Source organism: Penaeus monodon, chromosome 33 (assembly GCF_015228065.2).
Source record: "Penaeus monodon isolate SGIC_2016 chromosome 33, NSTDA_Pmon_1, whole genome shotgun sequence".
NCBI lineage: Eukaryota > Metazoa > Arthropoda > Malacostraca > Decapoda > Penaeidae > Penaeus > Penaeus monodon.
In genome coordinates, this window is record NC_051418.1 from 10,802,497 (window position 1) to 10,802,756 (window position 260).

At 57.7% G+C, this 260-nt stretch overlaps 1 protein-coding gene across 1 annotated transcript in view; it reads right to left on the bottom strand.

Moving 5' to 3' along the window:
* Nucleotides 1-260, bottom strand: part of LOC119594242 (telomere zinc finger-associated protein-like) — a 3,896-nt gene that overhangs the window by 590 nt on the left and 3,046 nt on the right. Inside the window, exon 4 of the mRNA XM_037943311.1 lies at nucleotides 9-242. Within this exon, the coding sequence (XP_037799239.1) occupies nucleotides 9-242 (234 nt within the window). The remainder of the gene's footprint in view (nucleotides 1-8; nucleotides 243-260) is intronic.

Sequence of the window (260 nt, forward strand, 5' to 3'; positions counted from 1 at the left end):
ATCCTGACCCCGCGGTGCCGGATGCTCATGTGGTTGTGCAGGGAGTTTCGCGTCTTGTACACGTGGCCGCACACGGGGCAGGGGAAGGCGTGCTGCAGCGAGGAGTGCTTGTCCTGCACGTGGATCTTTAAGTTGGACCTCGTGCTCAGTAACTTGTAGCACACGGGGCACTGCCACTTAGGCTTGTTGTCTACCAGTACCCCGCCCACGCCTGCAATGACAACAACAGTGTGCCCGTTACACTATGAAACCACACAAAG